Source organism: Protopterus annectens, chromosome 13.part0 (genome assembly GCF_019279795.1).
Source record: "Protopterus annectens isolate FY-2018-M chromosome 13.part0, PAN1.0, whole genome shotgun sequence".
Taxonomy (NCBI): domain Eukaryota; kingdom Metazoa; phylum Chordata; order Ceratodontiformes; family Protopteridae; genus Protopterus; species Protopterus annectens.
In genome coordinates this window covers 380,646,080-380,667,042 of record NC_056747.1, presented here as the reverse complement: position 1 = coordinate 380,667,042, position 20,963 = coordinate 380,646,080, and the positions used below count along the sequence as shown (strand labels likewise).

General features: G+C 38.3%; 1 protein-coding gene across 1 annotated transcript in view; it reads right to left on the bottom strand.

The window, feature by feature from the left end:
- The window catches only part of PCSK4 (proprotein convertase subtilisin/kexin type 4), a 1,808,619-nt gene that overhangs the window by 560,755 nt on the left and 1,226,901 nt on the right, over positions 1–20,963 (bottom strand). Inside the window, exon 13 of the mRNA XM_044054831.1 lies at positions 6,034–6,151. Within this exon, the coding sequence (XP_043910766.1) occupies positions 6,034–6,151 (118 nt within the window). The remainder of the gene's footprint in view (positions 1–6,033; positions 6,152–20,963) is intronic.

Genomic DNA, 20,963 nt, shown 5'->3' with positions numbered 1-20,963 from the left:
TTTGCACCTAAAAAAGGCATCACATTACAAAATATGCATATTAAAAACGAAAATGAAAAAGTGCCACTGACCTTAATAAGGAAGATAGTGAGGAACGTGAACTAGAAGGTTTTAGACAAATCTATGATAATGTATTTGAAAGGGAAAATGAGGCTGAACGGTATTTAAACTTTCTTTATTCCATTTAGAGAGAAATGTGTTCATTGCTCAAGTGGTTATACAAGCACTGTGCACATAAAGGAGAGAAGAAAACCAGTTGTTTGTGAAGAATGTTTGACTGAGTAAAGTGTCTACAGATATGAAAACTTGTTATTGCTGTCTGGTTATTAAAAATTTTGACCAGAGTGATGCTTTGGAGCATAAAATGAGGGATTAAGTCTTTTGTGTAATGATATGAAAGCAGAACTCATCTTGTTACAAAATGAAACCGGACAGCATAGACCTGTCTATTTTTTCCACTGTCTTGGCATTTTCTAGTGCCAACATGGAAGACTGGAACTTTTGACTGACAAGGGAAACGTTTAGATAAGGGGTCTGAAGATTCTTAGTAAGCAAAACAGAGTTTTGTTCTACTTGGTCAGCTGCCATAGTCTGATCGATAAAATGGTTGCTCAGTAGCTTTTTACAGTATAAAGATGACTGCAGTTTCTTTGTTCAGGGGACAAGACCTTGACTGCACAGTCTGCCCAAATTTGAGCAGCAGCTCATCCTTCTGTCACTATAACTTTTTTTGAGCAGATAACATGAGAAGTCACTAACTCTTATCACAATTATCAGAGCCTTATTCCTCCTAGCGACAATAGTGCTAGTAACACTTCTGAATAGGGTTAACATCTTTTACGTGGCAAAAACTGGACTGAAGCCAAACCCTTGTATCATTAAAACCCTGCCTCTTCCCTCCCTATTTCTCTATCCCATCCACCTACCTCCAAGTCCATTTTGTGATGTAAACCAGTACAATAGTGGGAGGCAAGGTCTTCTTTTCACAGCCTTGGATCTGACCACATCATGTTAGCAATGCTTTTCTTTGCAGCCAAAGTTGCAGTTTTAATGAACTCTGGCATTTTGTTTATATTGCTAAAGTTTGTATACTGTTTTCCTGACTACTGGACAATCACTCTGATTTCCTGATGGTTCAGAAAAACAGATGGACAGGTAGCAAAACTACTGACAGCTCGTCATCCTAGAACTTTGACATATCAGTCTTATAAAAAGATACACAATTCTTCCTAATTAACCTTCCACATTCCCTGTGGACAATACGGGACCTTAATTTATTTGTATTACCAACTTCAGTTTCAAGCCACAATGCTTCCCATGCTTTTGTACACTTATTTTGTCTCTTAGGTTGTAAATCTGGCACCCTGCTGGGAGTGTTGACCATAACAGTATTTCGCATTCAGATGATTTTTTTTCTGTAGCATTTGCTTTTCTTCATACTGATTCCCAGACATTAGCAATAGAGGTGAAGTACTAATGTGCATGTAAACTTTCTGCCCCTTACCAAATGAGCTGATGAGACAGAATGAGCCCCTGCAATGAAATATTCCTATATTCTAAACCTGTGAGATGACAATCTCCAAAGCTATTGCAACAGCTCTGTCCTTAATTCCTTACTGTTTGGATAGTTTGCTCCAATTATCCATGTTCATTACTATCTAATGGATTTGTAGTGAAGTGCTGAAACTCCTACTAATGCACACATCTTGTTCATTTCTGATTTTTGTGACTGCTGTTAGTTTTCGCATCAGGCGTATACCATCTTGAAAATATCGACATTGATGCACTAGCTGCTCTTACAAATGTGTATATCAATTTACTAAATGGAAAAGGAATAATAATAATAAATATGTACCCTGTTCTGTTCAATGGATAATCTAGTACTGGTTTATACAATATTTTTTCATTTGGCTTATTCTTATTGCAAGCATTGTACATGGCACATCTCTGCACATTTCTCATTTCAGTTAAAATTCCTGGTCAATGTATTTTATCTCTTTGCTCTTTCGTTGCATTTTAACTAATCCCAAAAATTCACTGGTCTTCTGTCAAGCACATCTTCTCAGTTTACTGGGATGTTATTATTTCATTAGCTTTGAACACTGTGTGCTTGACACAACCTTTTCACTAAAAACAATGACTCAATTGATTTTCTAAATTAAGAGTTCTATCAAGTCAGCGTCTCACTAACTTATCTCAATAACTTTGTTTCTAAATCAGTAGCAGTACATCTGTTGAATCTCTGCTTTTTTTCTTCTGTCACTAGTAACTGTGATATTATCTCAAGAATCTGTTATTTCTAGCAATTTTAATGCCTGTTTGGTAAATACATTCCATGCTCTGTCTCTGTGCCTGCTGTGTTTAGTTTCTTGTCTACACTATTTCCATTACAGATCATTCTTCAGTAGATTAAGTAACAATATCTGAAGTCTCCAATGAAACTTCAACCTGCTCCAGAACTAAATGATCACCTGCTAGACCACATTCCTTCAAGACAAAGGTTCAGAAGGAATCCCCAACCAACTCTACACAGAAATAAATTATCAAGGGTCAGTCAGGGGGGTAGACCAGGCACTCCAGGGAATGTCCTGCAATACTGCTATGATGCAGCAAACAAGAAGAAAGAAGATGGCAACCACAAGAGGTGGCAGGAGTGCTACTGTCATTGTCTGAATCTGCAGGTCCCTGTAAAATGACAAATATGAAAGGACTGGAAAGTAAAAAAGAGATGACATTACATTGGTAATAGAAGTAATTAAACCAGAATTGTATAATTTGTCATGTTGTTGCAAAATGGCCCAGGATCTGGCTGAAAAAGGTCCTGCCCAGGCCACCATCATAGGAAACAAACAGACCAATATACACAAACATGCATGCATAAATAAATAAAAAAATACAAGGACAGGCGAGAAATAATTTCCTGTCCCTTCTCTATGGCCCATAAGAGAGAAAGAGAGGTACCTGAAAGGTCCTTGAATCCTTGACATACATTACTAAGGAGGAGTCATTGTGGAATGGAAAGAAAAGAAACAAACAGTTAAGGCCTAAACCTCTCCAAAAAATTCCAACAAATGTCAAAAGGGCATCTGGTGGTCAACAGCTGTGGTCTTGGTGTCTGAAAACAACAAACTATGGAAGTAAGGGAGGGCATCAACAACATATGCACTGAAAAGCCCAGTTATGAATAACTGCTGGTAAAATTTGACAATAGCCTAGAGCAGAAGTTCTGTGATTAGTGGACAAATCCCTGCAGTACCTCAAACTGAACAGTCAGAAGAAACTGCAAGAGATGAGATGAAGGGGAAAGCACAGTTAGCCTAGAAGAAAATCAAGGTCAACTGAGTAGTGAGACACAATCAACCCCAGAGGATATAGACGAAATCAAGGTTGACCCTGTAACTGCCAGCGTCCACCTCCATGGAAATCAATCAAACCCAAGAATATGTCAGGGTTGAGAAAGTAGAAATCAATGACTGTAGGTATCAATGTTGACCCCACTGAGGCAAAAAATGACACTGGAGGAACTGTCATCCCTAAGGAGATCTCACAGACCAGAGCAGTAGGGGTCAACATTGTCCAGGTTTAAACACAGAGGATAAGATCAACACTGATGGAATCTGTTGACCCCAAGAGATTTTGGGCTCAGGAGAGGTGAAGCTGAAACAGAAGGCATTGAGGTTGATTGAGGTAAAGGTGCAACTTGAAGGAACCTGTAGATATCAAGGTGTTATCAGGGGCTGAATGAAGTCAAGGTAGACGCCATCAATAGGGAAGTCAAACCTGATGAAGCTAGGGTTGATACTAAAGGGACTCACTAACCCCCATGGGGAAAAGGGCTGCAAGGAAGATTTCCAAAACACAAATAGTCAAGAATGGGTTAGGGACAAGAAATATGACTAATAAAGCAAAGAAAAAATGTACTTTAAAATGGTACCAAAAGAAGAAGGGGAGGGAATGATGTCTAAGCAAACAACAATACGGACATGAAGTGTGTCCCAAAAATGAATATGATGATGTTGAATGTAGACCTAGAAGATCCAATCAGGTTAAAAAAATAAAATAAAACAAAGGAAAACATCTACTAGAACCTAAGAAAAATAATCAGACAACCTGGGGTAAATTTGCAAAGCTGCTGACTTCTGCATGGCATCAATGATCTGAAGATGGGTTCCCAGCTGCTATGCACTGTGAGTAAAATGGAGGGGGATATAGTGTTCACCAACTCTCGAATGCAATGGAAGAGGGCCTTTTTCTTTTCTGGTCATCTACTTAAGAGTTGAGGGGGGTGCCAGATCAGGAAGCAGTACAAGGTGAAGCAACACCAAGCTAAGGCTCTGTACACAAATATACATTCATACAATAAATATATATTGTTTTAGTGAAAAATCAGGGGTTACTCAAGGATAACCTATTAAACTAAGGAAGTTAATTACTGATTTACCTGTTAATGCTGCAGAACTTAGAATATAACTAGAAATACCCTTTCTGAGGCGAGTTCTGAAGCACTGCTGTAGCTAATAACTTAAGATGAGAAAAGATAATAAAGCAGTTAAGTTCTGTGCAGCTACATGGAATTTAACATTAAAAAGTTTAAAGCCTGCTGTAATGTTAAAAAAAATCTCTTTCCAAAGAGAAACTAAGCTACTGGCTGATTACAGATAAATGCATAGCGTGATTTCTCTGAGAACTGGCTTTGGAGTCCTACAGCTGCAGAATGTATAACTGTAAAGTAATTATGACTGAATTTCACATATCTGATTTCTCTTTGAGATCATAATCTTTCAATTCACTGCATTTTTTAGTGCATGATTCGGATTACTGAATCTAACATGGGTGAGTTAATATCACGTTTGGCATTCTGGGTTGCAGTTCTTATGCCTAAGTAACAAGGGATCCACTTCAGCGGAATAGGGAGTATGCAACAAGAAATGCTTTATTGTTACACTGCAAACTACAGTGTGTACTGAAGTGATGTTTATTAGATCCTAGGTTCTAGTCTAGTGAAAGAGAGCTGTAGCGATTTATGTAAATTTACTATGCTCTGCAAGTTAGTTTTCAAATCTAATGAGGAAGGTAGTTAGGTGTACTTTGCAACACAGTGTTCAGAAACAAATAATTTACTAATGATTTCAAAGTACATGGTTGTGACATCTGTGTATGAATATTCTTGAAGCAAACACAAATTCCAACATGCTACCTCTTAATACATCCATACATATGTTTGTAAGGGTGTGTTATGCATGTGTGTGCACAAACACACAAACATCCAAACCAAGGGGTAAAAAGGTCACACAGACAACCATTCCATAAAAACTCCAACACAGAACCAGCTAAGCTAGAGTCCTCACTGAGTAATATCTTAAACCTGCTGTTTTGGGGGCCCACAGAATACATGTAAATTACTCCTTAAGGACATACTAGGGAAGGTGTCTGTATATATCTATATACACACACACACACATATATATATATATATATATATATATACATACATATACATATACACATAGACAAATATAGATTATATACACATACAATAATGACTGCACCAGTAAAGACTTACTAAGTTCAGTAAACACTGGTATGCCCATTAAGGCCTGATTTGCAGTGTCATTTTTAATTTGCAAAAGTACAGAAAATGTAGTCAAAGCAAACTTTTCTTTGCCAATAAACCAAACCAAAATATCTGACAATTTCTCATGACATTGCAAGGGACAATGAACTTTAATGTAGTTATATTGGAGCAGAAGTTCATTGCCACAAAGTTTGAAGTATAACGCACTACTTTTTAACAAGTGAAAGCACTATTTACCTAAACTGCATTTTCTGCGCTTTTCTTTATGAAAAGGTAAAACCAATGCATCATACTGTCACTGACTGATGCTTTCCAACTTTGATTAGAAAGAAAACACAGGACCATTGCATCATAAAGAATAAAATTCCCTCAACATGTAATGCTTATAACATGTTTCTCTAAAGAAATAACCAAGATGTAGAACATTTTAAGATCCAAAGACATGAATTCAATCTTACTGTGGGGTGCTCATCATTTGTATGAAGCACTTCCTTTGAGGCTGAACGGTCGTCCACTTCCTAGCGACATCCACCAGATGTCCTGCATCCAAAAGCCCATAACCATAATGGTGACTCACTTAATAAAAATAAGAAATACTCCAATCAGCTTTATTACCATAATTATTTATCTGTTACAGAAGAAAGAACTACTGACAGGATAACATAAATTGTTAAGTTTTTGGCTTCCAGCTAGCAAGCTACAGCCTGCAGATCTTGCCATATCAAGAAAAATACTAGCGGTCCTACCCTGATGAATCCTGTGCTGATTAACACTTCTCACTCAATCTGAATTTATCATTTATTCTTAATCCAAGTTCTGTACTCAGGGATATCTATGCATAGTCAACACATACCAAAATGTAATACACCATGTACATAAAAGTACGCATTCCAAGGGCTCACAAGTCTATACTTCTAGCTACTAGTGAGCACCCATTTGCAAACCAAGAAATAACACAAATCTGATAACACATTATTAAAACATCTGACAGAAGACTATGTACTTGACATGACTTACACTCAACTCCAACAGAAGTAAATAATGAAAAGACCACTGTTTCACGAGGGGGGGGGGGCATTCGTGACTTATTAAGGAGGGACCTCTAGTAGATGAAATGATACAGAAAGCACATATCTCTTACATCTATTAAAATACTCTGCCTGATATATCCTAGGTTGAAGACAATCCAGAGCAGTATCACCAGTGTGGAAGCAGCTAAAGCTCAAATGGTAGATTCTTGAAATACAGGCTTCCCAAAAGCGGTCAACTCCCTGAGGTCTAATTAAGATAATGTTGTTGCTCAAGGCATACAACGACAATCAGGCAGCTATGGCATAAACATCTACAACAGCTGCAATCTGGAAGCAAGCACTAGTGGGACTCTAGTGGAGTGGCTTTGCCCACATCACCAATGGGCATCTGACTGTTAGCAAGAGAAATGGGCTTTACCCACATAATCACTAATGGGCACCTGTTTGACTGCTAGCAAGAGATAATACACATGAATAATGTGAAAGTGACTGTTAGCAAGAGAAATGGGCTTTACCCACATAATCACTAATGGGCACCTGTTTGACTGCTAGCAAGAGATAATACACATGAATAATGTGAAAGTTGAACCACCAGTTTACAGCCAGGGTGTGCAGTGTTTTCTTTTCCCTAGTTTCTGCCACAGCAAAGGAAAACAAGAGATTAGCAAGACTAGTGAAAGGATAATTCAAAGACCACCTTTGAGGAAAAAAGACTGACTCATCCCGGGGAAGACCTTATACTTGTTTAAGACAAGACATGGTTCTCTACATATAAAGGGTCTGAAGCTCAGAGATGTGAAACATGGGTGTGACTGCCACCAAGAGCATTTCCCAGAGATGAACATCAATGCCACTAAGCTAATATGTTTAGAAAAGTTATTGTGCAAGTTTGCCCAATATTAAACTTAGGTCCTGCGGCAGAAAGGAGTTCTCAACAGAGGATGAAGATGTGGTATGCCCTGTTTTACTAGCTAGTGCTGAGCCACGTTCCAGCCCTCTAGGATGTTAGATGCACAGGAATAGCTGACATACACACACACACACCTTTACCAAGGAATAACTGTGCAGGTGTTTGTGCTAAGTAAAACTACCCAGACTGAAAAGTCTTTCCACTTGGTGATGGAAGCATGCATAGTGGAAAGGCACCTAACAGTCTCCGGGATCTCACAGACCCACACCCGAAGTTCTAGCAGAATAAGAGGTTCTACATCAGAAGTCAAGCTCTGAAGTAAAACCAGATGACCCCCCCCCCACCTAAGGGGAAAATATATGAATAGGGAAAGAGAAGTCTGCTGTACCGCCTAGTGAATGTAATACCTAAATCAATGGCCTTCTCAGCCATGAAACGGAAACTAAGTATGATGGTATTTATTCCCTTACACTTCAGCATGAGCTGTGAGACAATCGATAAAGGCAGGAAGACGCACAGGAACCTTTCAGTGCCAAAGGAGAAAGAATGACTCCACAACCATCTCCCTATTGTTGTACTGCACCAATCAGATGAGTGGGAGGGCTATAGTCTCTTGAGAGAAAAGATCAACCCCTTGTGTGCTCTATCTTCAACAGGTGCAAACCAGATACTAATTCTGAATATTTTTTTTTTTACTTTCATATATATTTAGTCACAACATGGGCACATATACATTAACAGAAAAACAAATCACTGCAAACAGAAAAACAAATCACTACAAACATTTTTGTTTTTCAAGCATCATACATATTTCTTAAACAATTATCATTCACTCTAACATTGCAATTGTTCAAGTCCTGCCTACACTGTAATTTCACTCCTCCTCCTGAACATTATTCTACTATATACAGCTCCCTTAAACTCCAATTATTTCTATGTAGTTTGCTCCCTCTATTTTTAAAGATCTCACCTCCAATTCTTTTATCTCCTTTACAACATTCAATCTTTCATTTACAGCTGATTTAGATTTGATTTCCATTTTCTATTAATCACTTTTTAGCAGCTGATAGTATTAAACTTAATAAGGACTTTCTATGTCTACGCAATTCAGTTTCTATGTCTCAGATAATTTCTTTAGTTACAAAAAATTGCTCCCCCAACATTTCTAGTAAAGTACCCTGTAGGGATGTTTTAAATCCTGCCAGCCTGTTACATTCTCAAAAAAGCGTTTCCTAATACCACTGTCTTATCATGCCTCCAGCATTTGCTTTGTTGTTGTGTCTTTTGACTTTTCCCAGTTAGGGGGCACCACAGTGAACTCCGGTCCACTAATGATTGGCAGTAGATTTTTACATGCTGACTTGCCGGGCCTGAAGCACAACCCTTCAACGAAGGAACACCCATTCATGCATGTCACCACACAGAAGACGCTCTAACTGAGAATCGAACGGGACAACGTCTTACTGTGAGGTGACAACGCTACCGCTGCACCACCACCGCAGTACCTCCAGCTATTGACATGAAAAAAAAAATTTCTCTGAGGTATAAAAATACCTCTGCAAATACTTTCATGCAAAACATCTTGCACCTAAACTTTATTGCCTGCTTGGGAACTATACAAGTATCCTCCCACTGTTGATTTGTGAGAATGGAAAAGCAAAATACTTCACAGTCTTTTTTAAACTCTTCTGCCTGATTTTTACAGTTATCATGCATTATTTTATATGCCCTAAGAACAGGTCTATATTATGATGTCAAAAGGCGAGTTTGCCAAACATGTCTTAATTGACAAGTAAATATCGACCTTTTGAAATGCTGTACAACCACTTCAGTGATTTTTTTCCCCATTTTTTGATTCCCAAAAATCACTCGGCTGTACACAAACAAACCAAACTTTCAAACCATACATAGTGGAGGGCTTCACCCCCCACACCCCCCAACTAAATATACCAACTCTGAGATCGCACTACAGTGGGGAAAAGGGCAAATCCCCGATGATGGCTGAGCGATTTTTTCCCCCTGTGAGAAAAAAAACGCTGAAGCAGCCATTCAGCTTTTCCAAAGGCCGATATTTATGTGTCGATTAAGACGTATTCAGTGAATTTGTCTTTCAACATTGTAATATAGACCCCTAATAACTACCCCTTTTTAACAACAACTTATGGTCTAGATGCATCTACAAATTTAACCACAGCTTGTCTTTCACGTAATACTCCTCTGTCGCTTCTCTTTCCCTATACCCTGTTATCAATTCCTGGTAGGGATTTCAGTCCCCAAACCACAGTCCAAACATCTGCCTTGCCTCATCCCACAATATTACCTTTCCCTCCCCTAGCGATTTGCTCCCAATACCTTGGATCCTTTTCTTAGCTCATCCAATAAATTCCAGCCATATTTTGACTGTTTTCTACGTCCTTACTTCCAGTCATCTCCATTGGCAAATCTGTTTTCTCCATTCCATTGGCTACTTCGTTCTTAAAAACTTTATGCTATTTTACAAATACAGTATTTGATATGGTCATTGAGCTTCTTAAGGGTTTGCATCCAAATTCCTACATACTCCTTATTTTGTGACCTCCCCCATTTCAACATTGTTTCTTTGCATGTTGATTTATAATCTTTTGCTAGCATTACATATACTAGCCTTAACTGTATAGCTCTAAAGAATCCCATCAAATCTGGTAACCCTAAACCACCTTGTTCTATGGGGATAGTCAGCTTATCCTAACTCTTATCCTCTCACTCTCAAATAAATGTATTCAATTCTTTATTAATTATGATTCACAAATTCACTTTGATAAAAATATGCTGATCGTTGTACAATACTAAACAGACTAGAAGCAATTTTACTGTATGTGCCTTACTATCCATACCCACAGTCATGAGCTTTCAACTTTTCAATTTTTGATTTTTCTTTTAGTCTCTTCCCACATATGCTTAGCTATCATAATAGAATCCTTTTTAAGCCATACATCTAAGCACTTCATCCTATCATGTCCTCATAAATGGCGGTATTTCTGAACCTATTTATGTATAGAAACATAGTTTATTGCAATACACTTTGCTTTATCTTCATTTATTTTATATCCTCAAAAAAAAGCTGAAACTGTCAAAATGTTCCACAATACTGACATTTCCTTTTCTGGATTAAGTAAAGAATATCATTTGTAAATATGGCTATTTTTTTCTTGATTACTATACCATTTTTAGCATTGAATTTGTGATTTCTTTATTAATTTGCAAATAAGTATAAAGCAAAGGGGGAAAGGGCACCCCTGAATGGTTTCTCTGTTAAAACACCACTTTTCAGAGAGGACCCCCCCCCCCAACCCTCCAAGTTATGCATTTCCTCTGACTCTTCATATATCTTCTTAATTAACCCCTATTATTCTTTCAGGGAATGCATCAGCTGCAGTGGTGCAGCAGTTAACATTATTGCCTCAAAGCAAGAGGTTCTTCTGGTTCAATTCTCGGCTGGAGCAACTTCTGTGTGGAGTCTGCATGTCCTCCCTGTGGTCGAGCGAGTTTTAAAGACATGCAGTAGGTGCATGTTTTTGTGTGTCATGTGCCTTCTGTGAAGGTTGGGTGCCAGGCTGGCAACTTGACACTATAAAAACTCCACTGCCAATCAATCTGCGGACTGGTGATCTGCTGTGGCGACCCCTAATGGGAGAAGACGAAATACATTGCTTTTTATTCTATCAGGGCATGCAAATGCATTGCCCTATTCATAAAATCCCAGCTGACTCTACTGAATGTAGAGTCCCACCAACAGCAGTATTTTCTTATACTCTACTTCCCTCTAGTTCACCATTGTTCTAGTAATAGTCAAATGTTTGCTTCTCCTCCACAAAACCAGTCACCATATTACCTCCACAAAACACACTGATAATATCAATCACTTTTAGCAACACCTTTGCCATTCACTCAGCTAGTATATTCATAAACACTTTATAATCATGTTTTAAAATTGAAATTGGTCTATATGAACCTATGTCTGAGGGGTCATTACTCTCTCTGGGTATTACAGCCAGCACAGCTTTCTTCCAAGATGGTGGTACTGTCCATCCATTTAGATACTGTTAAACAAAACCTTTGAGAACTGTATCACTTTCTCCTAAATTCAATAATTCCACAGGAATAGCATCCATTCCAGGAGACTTCCCTGTTGACTGACAATGCATCACCATTTTTTTTTATTTCATCCTTTCCTATCTTAGCTATTAATTCTTCAACTTCATTTTCATGTATCTTTGGTACTATTAGGTCTTACATGAATATTTCCATTTGTGCCTTTTCTTGGCTTCCTCATTCCCCTCCTTTATACACGTGTTCAGAGGATTTCCAAAACATCTATATGATCTCTGGGTGGGTTTGGCATAATTGTTAATGCCTTCACCTGAACCACAAAGTTTGAGTCTGACCTCAGCAGTGCTTGCTAGGCTATGGCCCTTCAGAGCAGTTATCCTGGTATTTACCTATGGTAAAATAAATAAAACATGCTGATTAGTTGTCTTGTCACTGACTCCTTAAGTCTGGCAACAAACATTTCTACTTTCTGTTGCGCAAATCATTGCGCTAGCAAGTTTTTGTGCTCTGGAGTTGTTACAGAAATACATGCTTAACAGCAACCATTCAAAAGTTATGCATATTATACAAATACTTTCTCATTTTCCCTTGGCACTCAGCAATTGTTACAAGAAATTTCCTTTCTTCTATACTACTTTAACCTTTGAAAACCGCTCTAAACAATTCCCGTTACTTATTTTCCATATATTTTCTCTCACACTTCTAACCACATTTCCCCTTCGTCAACATCAATACAAAGATTATTATTATTATATTTTTACTTTTATTTATAATACTCCTAAGAATGATCTGTGCTTTTTGTGAATGGGCATATGTAAGGAAGCATGTTTTATGTCTTAAGTGACAAAAAATGCATAAAGGGAAAAAAGAACGAGTTTTAAGAGTCAACATTCTGAACTTTGGGATGTGATGAAAAGTCTTGAGGTTGTATAGCTCTAGAATGGGACTTCCATGTTCCCTCTTTCCTGGGGACCAGGAAAAGCCTTAAATAAAATCTTTGCTCTTCACTGCTCTAAGGGGACTGGCTCTGTGACCACCCTCCCCAAGAGTCTGCAGTAAAAGAAGGATAAGGTAAAGCTGGTCTTTTGGGAGGTGAGGATTACCTCATGGAACAGGGGGAGATGAGCATTTAAGTTTGCAACCATGTTATACTAGATTCAACAACCGTCTATGGTTACAGATTCCCAAGTAAGAAGGCACAGATAAAAAAAAAATCACTGTATTTTCAGAAGACCACCAGGGTGGGGAGGGGGAGAAGGGAATATGTGACAAGGATAGTCAGTAGTGCTTCCTTTGGGAGATGGATCCTTGGGAAGTCACCTTTCACATTATTCATTGCCACTTCTTTTTGAACTGCTCCCTTCCATATTTTTGCTGGCCAGATTTGAAGGATTTATGAACAAAATATATCTAGACTGAAACCTAGGAAATGGAGGTAAAAAACTGCTCAACACCCGACCCTCAGCATGTGTTTATCTCTCTCTTCTAACCGTCTGGAAAGATCCACAGAAGAGTTGCAAAATAGGAAGTCTTTGTGTGGGGGTGGTGGATTTAACAATGGTGTTTTCACATCTTCCGGAAAAGAATGAAGCCTTAGCAAAGCATACATTCACTTAACTGTACTGGTAGCAGCAGCCTGAAAACAACATCAGCAGCATCAGAGATGTATTTAATTGTGTATTTAGATATCTGAGATGCAGAGTTAAGCACATCCAAAACATTAGATTTCAAGTCACAATTAGGAACATTTGCTAAGGATTGCCCAAGTTGCTCAATATATAAAAGGAACTTGGACAAATAGGTTTGACAGTTTAGAACTCGAAATGTAGCAGAAGTGTATGCTTTTCCCAATGTATATCAAGTGCTCTACTGTCTTTATCCTTAGGTAGTGTGTTAAAAGAGTGAAAAATGTTCTAGCACTTTTGTCAGCACCCACAGATACGACAGCAGAATCAGCAGGAGGATATTTATAAAGGTACTTATGCAAAGTAGGAATTATATAGTACCAATCAGGCTTTTTAGGAGCTGGAGGCCGACAGTCTTCCACAGCATCCATAACTGAAGGAATAGCAACAGGTAAACACCAAAAAAGCTGAAAAAAACACAAACTGGATAAGAAAGCTAGAAAATCACTCCACTGGTCACCCACAAATGAAATATAAGGTCCGTTTTATTAAGCACTTTTTATCTCTCCTTATAGGGAGACTTCTTCAGATAACAGACATCTACAAATGCAAAGTTTAAATGAAAAATCATTAGTCATGTGACACTTAACACACACCTCCATTTAAAAACACCCTTCCCTATAACATCCACATATTAACTGTGCATTTATTTCAATAATGTATGAATAATACCTTAAATATCCTCATATTAAAATATTTAGCCTAAAATTCATAATTAACATACTTACTTATTCCATTTATATTTTCATTAACTTCGTTCTAAAATTTTTTTTTAAAAAATATTAAAATATTAAGATAATTTATCCTAACACATTCTATCCGCATAACAGAACTTTACAACCAGAGGGTATGGACACACCTCCACCTTTCATGAGCCTACCTCTCTAGGTTTTTCAATTTAAGAATACACAGGATAGAATATACTTCATTCAATCCTGGACAATGGCATAGGCGTTTGTACGAAACTGCCACCTCAATTCAAGTTTCCCCAACAGTAATGAATCGGGCTCTCCTCTTCCATTTGAATTCACACAATCAATAGACCTAAATTTAAAAGTATGGTCTGGGAATGCTTCAACATATCTAGTTAGGGCACTTTCTTTTTTCACTTTGGAAATGTAATATAAATGCTCATATACTCTTTCCCTTAACCTGCGGTCCGTTTTTCCAATATAGAAAGCCGGACAGTGTTGGCACTGAGCCATGTACACTACCGCTCTACTCTGACAGTTAAACTTATGCTTGGTCACATATTTCTGTTCCCTCAACGTAAAGCATTGGCCAACCTGCATGTGTTTGCAAAAGTTGCACATATTACATTAACCCATACCTGTTCATGTACTTACACCTTTTGTCTTGTATTGCAATATGTTTCTCAGGTTTTGCCCTCGTTGGAACACTATTCTTGGTGTTTCACAGAATTTATGCCCGAGAACGTTGTCATTCATAATCAATGACCAATTTTTGTTAATAAGGGAGTATAAAGCTGGAGCATTGACACTATATCTAGTAATGAGGGCTGTAGTACTGTATTCTCTCGCCCTTGGTACCATACTCATGTCACCCACATTATTACCTCCTATCATACCCTTAATACTCAACATTTGATTATAAAAACCACCAGTCCTCTTGTCCTGAACTTCTCTAATCAATTCATTGATTAATTGCTCTGGATAACATCTTACCCTAAACATGTTCCTCAGGTTATTGCATTCCAACACAAATTCATCATCACTAGTCACCATCCGGGCAGCTCTTACTAATTGCCCCTTGACTACTGACCATTTTTGATGCAATGGATGGCAACTAGTAAAGTGAAGAAATGTGTTGGAATATGTTTCCTTCCGGAAAATACATGCACAATAACTGTTGGTAATACTATCTTTCCTTAGGTTTACATCCAAGTAGGCTATTGATTCAGTGCTGAAAGTAAATGTGAATGTAAAATACTGGGTTGTATTGTTAAAATAGGTAACTATATCTGTAACTTGTTTCTCATCCCCATTAAAAATCATAAAAATATCACCCAAGAATCTAGTGTAATGGATAATCCGATTGGCAAACTCCTCACTGTTTCTCACAAAATGCCACTCCCAGTATGCCATTACTAAGTTCGCTAGACTGGCACCATTTTTAAACTTTGCATTTGTACATGTCTGTTATCTGAAGAAGTCTCCCTATAAGGACAGATAAAAAGCGCTTAATAAAACGGACCTTATATTTCATTTGTGGGTGATCAGTGGAGAGATTTTCTAGCTTTCTTATCCAGTTTGGAATAGCAACAGGCTTAGAAGTGTTCTTAATCAGTAATTCACAGTACCTTTTCTGGCAGTCAGATAATCCTCCTGTTTGAAAAAAAAATCTTTATTCATCAAAGGAAATTTCCTTATTAAGGGAGTCAGAGGATAAAGTGTCCTCTTCCTCAGATTCACAACCCGTAGGGGAAAGGAATTCAGATGGATAATCAAGTCTTTCTTTATATAAATCAGAAAAAAAACTTATTCTATAGACGAAGAAGCGGAAGAAGCAGACAAAGACAGTTTTTAATTTTCTGCAAACTTTGCTAGCCAGAGGACTTGGCTCTCTGCTTGGATTTGAGAAGTAACTGTTTAAAAGAAGAAGACTCATCACAAAGCCCTGAGGGACACTACTGGTCACATTTATACTTTCTTATGAATCACCTGCAACTTGCACTGTGTGGGTTCTGTCCTTCAGACTTTTTACTATCTTTTGTACCACATATGGGTCAATTTTATAGCACTTATCTTTTGTACAATGGCAGAATGGGGAATGGTGTCAAAGGTCTTAGCCAGGTCAAGATATACAGCATGCACAACCTCTGTAAATCTTTCAAATATTTACCACATTAAATAGACAGGATCTGCCCTTCCCAAAACCAAACTGTTGGGTGTCAAAGTCTAATAAGATTCTTGATATCATATTATGAGGTTAATTATAAAATGTTCCATGGCTTTGCGGCTGAGGATGGCAAGGCTGACGGGACTCTAATAACCTAGGCTGGTTCTAGGGCCAATCTTATGGACTGGCATCACCACTGCTGTGCACCACTCATCTAAGACAAAACTAGTAGCCAAACTTTATTTATTTTATTTTACATTTTTTATTTTACATTTGTTGACCGGGCTAGTCTAGCTGGATATATGTCCATTTTCAGTAGAGGCCCAGGGAGAAAAGCTCCAATATAGGCAATAGTAACATAAGAATATATTATATGCAATAGTAACATAAAATACAGTCCTTCGTTGAAGGTTGCGAGTCAGGGCTGGTAACCTGGTACGTAAAAATCCACTACCAATCATTAGCGGACTGGAGTTCCGCTGTGGCGACCCCTAACCAGGAAAAGCCGAAAGACGCAAACAAAAGTAACATAAAATACAGTACATTATTTTAGATCAGAGATACTAACGTATACAGAGTAGCTTAGTAAAACTTGTGAAAACATTTGATACAATACATTATTTTAGATCAGACTTACAAACTAATACTTAGTTTAATAACATTTTAAGGTCGACTGCAATATAAATGTAAAAAAATATAGACAGGTACAGATAAGTTAGTACAGAATAGGGCTAGCTCATTAGAGTAAGAAAAACTCTTGTAAAGTATTAAGAAGGAAGTGTCAGTGAATTACTAGTTGATGGTTAGCTTAGTAGTTATAAGGGTTTGTTAGCTAGAGATAAATAGAAGACAGACATAGTATAAACAATAGAGCAGATAAGTATAGGGAGAGAGAAGAAAAGGGAGAGGGATATTAGTCAGGGCTAGAGCAGGGACATAGCCAGCGTACTTTAAGATATTCTTTAAGATATTTTTTGAAACTTAGTGTGGAAGAAAGAGATGAGAGTTCATAGGGAAGAAGGTTCCAGGTTTTCCCCACTGTTTGTTTGTGCCTTTCGGCTTTTCCAGGTTAGAGGTCACCACAGCGGAACTCTGGTCCGCTAATGATTGGCAGTAGATTTTTACGTATCGAGTTGCCAGCCCTGACGCACACCCTTCAATGAAGGTACGCCCATTCACGCATGTCTACACACAGAAGACGCTCTAGCTGAGAATCGAACAGGACGTCTTACTGTGAGGCGACAACGCTACCGCAGCACCACCACCGCAGTAGGTTTTCCTCACTGTTAGAGAATAATGAGCCCCCAGACTTGTTGTTGGATTTCAGAGTGGAAACTAGAAGCTTATTAGCTGATCATAGTGTTGCAATATTCTTGTAAGGGGTAATCAGATTAGTGATCTTTTGGGTGATGTTAAGTTGTTGACAAAGTAGTTGATTCTGAAGTTCTAACCATCCCAGTTGTTTGAGGTTGTGACGGTGGTGGGTTCTAAATGGGGCGCCACTGGCAAATCTGGCAATGTTATTATAGCAGGTTGCAAGTTTGCTGAGGTTGGTTTTAGATAGGTTGGTATAAATAGGGGAGGCATACAGCAGGGTCGAGATAAGGTGGATCTGGGCAACAGTAGTTCTAGCTATTGAACTAAGGAAGGGTTTGAGCCTATAAAGGGAGCCTAGCTTTCTGTTGACTGATTTTATAGAAGTATTAATATGAGCATCATAACTAAGGTTGTGGTCTATTGTAATTCCCAAGAGTTTGGTTATGGGGTCGGGAGATATGTTAGTTCCATTGTTAGAGGTTAACGTAAAGTGAATTAGTGGTGACTTTTGTGTAGGAGTAAAAAGCAACAATTTTGTTTTTTTGGGGTTCAGGAAGAGGCAATGTCGCATGAACCAATTTTCAACACTATTAAACACTGTTTGGGTAAGGGTATGGAGTGAGGATATGGAATTTGCAGAACATATTAGTGTTGAATCATCTGCATATTGTATATAGGTGGCTTGTAAAATTTTAGAATTAAGATCATTAATAAAAATTGAAAAGAGAAGAGGGGCTAAAATAGAGCCTTGAGGTACTCCAATGGTAACAGGGAGGTGTACAGATAGATTATTATCCTAGAGCAATGCTTGCTGTCTGTTTTCTAAATAGGATTTAAACCATAGCAATGCCTGTGAATCAAGTGGTAAGGCTTTAAGCTTATCGACAAGCAGGTGATGGTTAACCATGTCAAAGGCTTTAGACAGGTCAATAAATAAAGCAGAGGATAGAGAGTTGTTGTTATGGTTTTTGTTTATACAGTCAGAAAAAGATAGGAGGGCAGTGGTGGTACTGTGGAAAGGCTAAAACCATGCTGGCAGTCTGCAAGTAAGTTGTTTTGGAGAAGATGGTCAAGTAGTTGTCTGTGTATGCATTTTTTCCATTATTTTTGCTATTGGTCGAAAGTTAGAAAATTCAGTAGAGTTACTGCCCTTATGCAGAGGGATGATGTGGGAGACTTTCCAGATGGAGGGGATGGATCCTTCTGTAACTGTTCTATTTATAAGGATAAAAATGGGATAGGATATGGCTTTTGCTGCTATTTGCACGGTATTCAGCAAGTAAAAGGTCAGCTGAGGGGGTACAAGGTTTGAGTTTTTGAAGGAGGGTGCAAATGAGGGATGTTGGAACCGGTTGTAAATGAAAGGAAGGAACTAGGCTATTTGTAGAGGATAACTGGCTTGTACTAACAGGGGGTAGTGAGTTGGCTAGAGATTGAATGGCTTCAGTAAAGAAGTTGTTAAAGGCATCAGCAATATGCTTAGGATTACTGTGAGGGATGCCTGTTGGTGCAGGTGTTTTTGAGTGCCCTGGCTAAAGGAGTTTATTAATGCTTGACCAGAACTTTTGTGGCTTGTGCTGGTGGGTTTGTTGGAGGTGAAAGTAAAAGTTTCTTTTGTCAAGCAGTATATACTTTTTGGTAGCATTTCTTAGTTGCTTAAAGTTTAGATGGTCTGTTTGGTTTTTAGAAGCTCTCCATTTGGCCCATATTTTATTATGTAGGAGGATCTTTTGCCTTGTATCATTAGTGAGCCAATGAGCAATTTTAGCCCTTATTTGGGTGGAGCGAGCAGGGGCATGGTAGTCTAGGATTTGTAGGAATTTTGTGTTGGAGTAAGACACTGCTTCATCAAGTTGAAGATATTTTAGTTGTGCCCAGTCACATGACTTAAGTTCATTTTGGAAGCTTTCTGGGTTAAAGTACTTTTTGAATGTTAGGTTCTGAAGATATTTGGATTGGGGATGTTGATTTTTTTTGTTTCATTATATAGGTCAGTGAGTGGTCACTAATGTCATCTGGAAGGGTACCTAGTTTATATGTATGGGGATAGCTGTTAATAAGGATCCAGTCTAAGGTGCTTTCTTTACTGTTTGGTTTATGGATTCTAGTAGGGGTGGTTATTACTTGAGAAAAACATATAGGTTTATGTGGGTGGTAGGATTAGGGGAATTACAGGTAGTCCAGTCTATGTTAAAGTCGCCTAGCACTATTGTTTCCTGAGGTGGGTGAAAAGAGATTCTGTGAGTGTGTAATGTTCATAGATGGTTAGAGTATAGGGTATAGACAGAGAAGCTAGAATAGTAATTAAGAGTAATAGTCTTATTTATCTAGTCTTATGTGTTGAGGCCATTAGGAGGAGAGATAAGAGTTAGAGTAAAGGTGAGGGATAGAGAATGATATAAGCTATAAAATAGGTAGCAGGAGAAGAGAAAGTGGGAGAGAGGTCTAAAGTTATAATAGTGGTAGTAGGAGGGGAGAGGCTGTGTGCAGTGTATTGTTGCTTTAAGAAGTAGCAAGTAGTGGTGAGGTACTTAATGAGCAGAAGTCACTGACTGGGTGGAGGTATGGGGTGTGGTCATAGGAGTATAAGGTTAACTGCACAGGGGGTGGGTGAGATTTGGGGGTAGGGTAGGGGATCGGAGTGAACCCGCAGGGTGAATGGAGCGGGTAACAATCAGAAACTGTAGCAATGGCTACAGCAGAAAGGTAAGTGTTATAATGCTTGTTTGCCTTAAAAAATCAGGATAAAAAAGTATAGAGGGCAGTAGAACAAGTGTGGAATAGGCAAAAGAGTAAAGACTATCAGAGTAGGGGAAAACAGAGACGGGCTTGCTATTTAATTGACTAGAGATTGAAATATATTCAGAGACAGAGCATATAGAAGTGTAGTGCCACCTAGTGGTGACAGGAGAAAATTACACCAAGGATACCTACTTTACTGAAGGAAGTCTAATTAGGCATAGGGAGAAAATGAAGGAAAAACCTGGGAGGGATAAGTGGTACAAGAGGCTGTGGTCGGCTGCTTACGTTAACTTAAGTTACAGTTTGAAGATTGTCTGCAAGGGCATGTTTAATGCTATTAATTAAGCAACAAGGCATATTACTTGACAGTTGGTACACAGGATTGAGGCTGTGACGTAGTTCCTGTGGTACAGTGCTATTCCCTCAACCTTCATTTGCCTGCTGTGCGAACGTCAGCAACCTCACACTGCTCCCAGGTCGCCCTTGAACATGGACTCTCTCTACACTGGGTTTACCTGGTTAACAAATGGCATTATTTTTATTATTAATGTCAGGTCTCATGGTGGAAGCATTTTTGGTCTAGGTTAGAGCTGGTAGTAAATAATCTTTAGAGATAATTGTTAGTACGGAATTCAGATATTTGGGGGTTTTGAATAAAAGTCTTAGGGGTGAAGTTGTTTGCACGTATTTTGGCAATATCAGTCTGGTCAAAATTGAAGGCCTTATTATAAATAATTTCTGAGTAATATATGGTA